Source organism: Octodon degus, unplaced genomic scaffold (genome assembly GCF_000260255.1).
Source record: "Octodon degus isolate 3935 unplaced genomic scaffold, OctDeg1.0 scaffold00054, whole genome shotgun sequence".
Lineage (NCBI taxonomy): Eukaryota > Metazoa > Chordata > Mammalia > Rodentia > Octodontidae > Octodon > Octodon degus.
This window is the reverse complement of record NW_004524630.1, coordinates 11,184,286-11,188,929: the sequence shown is the minus strand read 5'-3', so window position 1 is coordinate 11,188,929 and position 4,644 is coordinate 11,184,286. Positions and strand designations below refer to the sequence as shown.

The 4,644-nt window shown below is 49.4% G+C and overlaps 1 protein-coding gene across 1 annotated transcript in view; it reads right to left on the bottom strand.

Moving 5' to 3' along the window:
- Nucleotides 1–4,644, bottom strand: part of Prkdc (protein kinase, DNA-activated, catalytic polypeptide) — a 188,415-nt gene that overhangs the window by 59,617 nt on the left and 124,154 nt on the right. Inside the window, exons 57-59 of the mRNA XM_023717692.1 lie at nt 4,119–4,353; nt 2,586–2,775; nt 1,149–1,358 (exon numbers count right to left, since the gene is read on the bottom strand). Of these exons, the coding sequence (XP_023573460.1) occupies nt 1,149–1,358; nt 2,586–2,775; nt 4,119–4,353 (635 nt within the window). The remainder of the gene's footprint in view (nt 1–1,148; nt 1,359–2,585; nt 2,776–4,118; nt 4,354–4,644) is intronic.

Genomic DNA, 4,644 nt, shown 5'->3' with positions numbered 1-4,644 from the left:
TGTGTGTGTGTGTGTGTGTGTGTGTGTGTGTCTGTGTGTTTTAGTTCTTAGATTTTTTTTTTAATTTTATTTATTTATGTGTGTGTGTGTGTGTGTGTGTGTGTGTGTGTGTGTCTGTGTGTGGCCAGCTCAGCCCACCAGGGGGCAGGGCTGGCTGCCATGTGGTGCTGGGGGATTGAACCGCAGTCCCTGGGCTTTGCTAAGCTTGTTCTAAGTAGGTGCTTTAGACCACTGAGCCATCTCACCAGCCCCTAGTTCTTAGATTAAATAAAAGGGAATTTACTCTTGTTTCTAATCTTCTATAAATCAAAATGTACATATTGCATTTCAGGTTCTGTCTTTTCTGCGTTGTTGTGCATTTTCTTCTGGTCTTTCATTCACTACCAGAGCTCCACGTTTCATAAAGAGCAACTTTTCCCCTGCCTTACGGGCCTTGGGTCCCCTGCACACTTTCTCCCACATCTCCCTGGATGCCACCACCGTGACACGGGTCACCTCACCCAACTTCATGCTGCGAGTACTGTGGGTCACAGGCCTCCCTCCCCCAGCCCCCACGGCCTATCTGGGAAGCCCAGGGTCATGCCCTGCCTCTGGCCAGCTCATCGGATGCTCCTCCCAACGCGCACCCACCTCCCACAGCTGCCTGCACCTCAGCATCTTCGTCAGACTCCCGGTGTGCTCTGCAGCAGTACTCACCTCACTCGCAGCCCCTTCAGTGGCCTGGTGCTGGCGCTCCACAGACGTTCACGGACTGCGAAGTCCCTCCCGCCTCCATGTTAACTGTGTGCTCCTGCATCGTCCCCTTTTCACTCTCTCCCGTCCCATATCCCAGACTCCCAGGACCCTCTCCCCAGCCCCCTGCCCCAGCCACTCTTTCAGGATTCCTTCCCCATTCTCTACTAGGACTCACTCTCTCCTACCTGTGGGACGTGGCTTATCAGTTCTACTCTGATGATCACAAATTTACTGCTTTATCTGCCCTAATATTTCAGAAAGTCACTAAATGGATATTTTTCAACTTAACTTTTTTTCTGAAAGACTTTAAAAAATGTTTTCAACACAGCAGGTGCCCAGACATCTACTGAACTGACTTTAATGGGCTTATTGGAGAGCAGCTCACTTCAGCTGTGCTTCAGCACGTTACTTACCCCCTTTCACCGTGTTATCCACCTCATCCCCAGGAAGGCTCAGCCTTTTTTCTCCAAAACCAGGTCCCACTGCCTTCCAGGGAGGTCGCTGGGACTTTTCACTTCTCTTGTGGGCAAACAGCAAGGAAGAAGCCAAGGAGTCAGAGGATGACTGATCCGCCAGCGGCTCAATACTGCTCCCAGTCAGCCAATTAAAAGAGCTTCTTCCATCTGCAACAGATAGGACAAGAGCAGCGCGGACGTGCAGCCCCACAGTGCACGGCCGCGCGGGGCAGCGACAGTCCCAGGTCACCCGCAACACTGCGCAGACGCTGCGGCAGCCCCCAGGCGTGGCCCAAGGTACAGCCGGCCCGCGCCCCTGGGCCAGCCCTCTGGCCTCTGTGACTATTACAGGGATAATACCTTTTATATCTATCCTATGCAGCGAAGAGCCCATCATTCCTAACACTAGTACTGCACAATTTCCACTGAATTAATCAAATTGGCCCTGCTTCTACAAACAACAGAATATGATAAATACATAAAGTAATAAGAAGCTGAAGTGTTTATACATGTATGAAATGATTAAGACATTTTACTCTAGAATTCATACTTTGCAGATCAAAGGAATAAAGGCATTTGAAAAAATTAGTTTTGCTTTACTTTAGAGAGATGACAGATTTTTTTTGGGGGGTATCAGGATTCAAACTCAGGCCCACATGCTTGTGAGGCAGGCCCTGTGCCACTGAGCGACACCCCTAGCTCAAGATACGATGCTTTAAACCAGACGCATTAGTGTTTTCTGGCAAAAGTGACCCAAGATGTACATAATACTGAAACCACCCCTGGTTTTTCCATTAAAAAAAAATCCCTTTTGCCTCTTTTTAAAAAAAACTGGGGCCAAGAATACAACTTGGAGGCCCAGCACCAGATTGGCAAGCACAAGGTCCTGAGTTTGATTCCTTGGAATGACTCCCAAGGACAAAAACTATGGTAACTACAAATAACATTTTGCACTTAAATCACTTAGAGCCTATGGTTCAGTGGTAGTATTCACATTAAGATCATCCCCAGAATGCTTTTCCTCTCAAAAACTGAAGCTCTTTACACACCTGCCCCCTTCTCCGGAGGATATGAGCTCCCCGCCCCCCTTCTCCAGAGGATCTGAGCTCCCTGTCCCTTCCTCTTCCAAAGGATCTCGGTACCTGTCCCCCTCCTCTAGAGGACTTGAGCTCCCTGTCCCCACCCCAGAAAATCTGAGCACCCATCCCCCTTTCTCCAGAGGATCTGAGCACCCATTCCCCGTCCTCCAGAGGATCTGAGTGCTCCAGGAACCTCAATCATTTTTCCTTTAACGCATCTTTTGTGGTTATTAAGACTTTTCCTATCATCACTGTACTTCTTTCACAAGAGGTCACGGTTCTTACTCTAACAGACATCATGTGCAAAGGCTCTTACCTGCAGTCTGTGTGGGTGTGAAGTCGTACTGCTGCTGCGTGGCCCTTACATGCCCAGCCCTTGGCCCTTGCGCGGGGAGGGAGTTTTCCCTGGTGTGGGTCTGCAGCGTGCCTGGGGAGGCCTGGGTCTCGACAAACATTGGTGTGAGAACAGTACTTCGGAAACGCCAGTCAGGATCGATGGGGTACTCCTGCAGGTAAGAAAGTTCCAAAGGATACCATGGGCCTCTGCAGCAGTACTGAAAGATTTCTATTTAAAGGCCCATGGCGGCAGGCAGAGAACCTCAGCCGTTATGTATTATCGTTTCATACTTCTTGCAAGCTATAGCCAAACGACCTTTTCTAACAGAGCTTCAGCAAACAGTAATTTATCAAGTAAAAGAACTATTCGCTGCGGGGCATGAAATCATTCTCTTACCCTTGACATTTTGTGGTAGGAGGCGACACCACACTCAGGTGCGGCCACGGTGCCACATCACACCTGACAAGTCATACTACGTGGCTCTCCTCAAGCTCATGTACGCCAGGCACATGACAGTCACACGAGGCACAGCCCATACCTGATGGTCCAAAATCCAGAATGCAACAAACCTAGAATTTCTTTCTTTTAATGTACTTAGTTGTTACAGGGTCTCACTATGCAGCTCAGATTTGTGGTGATCCTCCTGTTTTCAGCCTCTCTAGCGCTGGGATTACAGGCGTGCGCCACCATGTCTGGACTCTGGCTGGCTCAGCCCACCCTGGGGGCAGGGCTGGCGTGGCATGTGGTGCCAAGGATTGAACTGGCGCGGTCCCTACGCTTGCCTAAGTGGGCGCTTTGGTCTGCTGAGCTGGCTCACCAGCCCTCAAACCTGGAATTTCTGAAGCAACTACATGATGCCTCCTGTGACAGGCTGCAGTTAAAATACAGACCTATTACAAGATGGCATATAAACTCACATCCAGCCTATGTGTCTAAGGTGTATACGAAGTGGAGAGGTGCAAGCCTGTGATCCCAGCACTCAGGAGACTAAGACAAGAGGATCACTGTGAGTTCATGGCCAGCCTCGGCTACACAGTGAGACCCTTTTTCAAAAAGAAAAAGAAAGAAAAAAAGTTATATATGAAATAAAATTTGTTTGCACTGGGTCCCCAAGATGTTTTATTGTGTATATATGAATATTTTCATATTCAAAAATATCTGAAATCCAATCCACTTCTAGTCCCAAGCAGTATGGACAAAGTATCCTTAACTAGTGCTGGGAATGTCAGTATAAAATGGACAATCAGCCCTCCCACAAGGTCTGTCATGGTGCGGACCTCTGTGACCACCACAGCTCCACAGAAAAGCACAAAGCTGGCGCCTCTGGGCAGGAGAGGCGCTGGGAGGCGAGGAAACCTAAAGGCACCCTGGGACGATAAGAGAGGCAGCCTCAGAGAGGAATGTGCGCACATTCCAGGAAAACTCCGGCTGCAGCCCAGCGCCGACAGAAGGCGCTCGCCAACAACGGGAACATAGGACCAGCTCATCAGGACGGACAGACGGGCACCTCACCTGAAATTCACACTCCGACAGAGGGTGCTCAAACATGGGGTTTGGGTAATCCGGGCTCAGGCTGGTCATTTCAAGCAGAAAATTTGTTGCTAAACTTAAAAAGTGGCTTTCGATCTTAGGAGAATATAAGGAACTCAGGGCCAACAGTCGGTCCAGGATATTTGAAGGTAACCGGGTTTCATGGCTCCAGAAATTCCGAATAATTAATCTGAAAAGCAGAGGGGGAGAAATCACACACTTTCTTATGTCCTAGAACGTGTGAGGAAGTGCTGTGCACGGCGCCCGGTGCCCCGTGGGAAGGCCCAGCAGCCCAGCATCCCACCCAGAGAGCTTCACTGAGCGACACGTCGGAAACCATGAGGGCGTAATCTGCACCATGAAAGGTAACAGGCGCTAACGTGGGGAAGGTCCTCAGGATGTAGCATATTTAACAACAGAAATGGGATGGTTTTCTTTTCTCATCTCTTAGTACTTTTGTTTATATTATGAGACAGGGTCTCTCTGGGAGACCTGGGCTGGCCTGGAA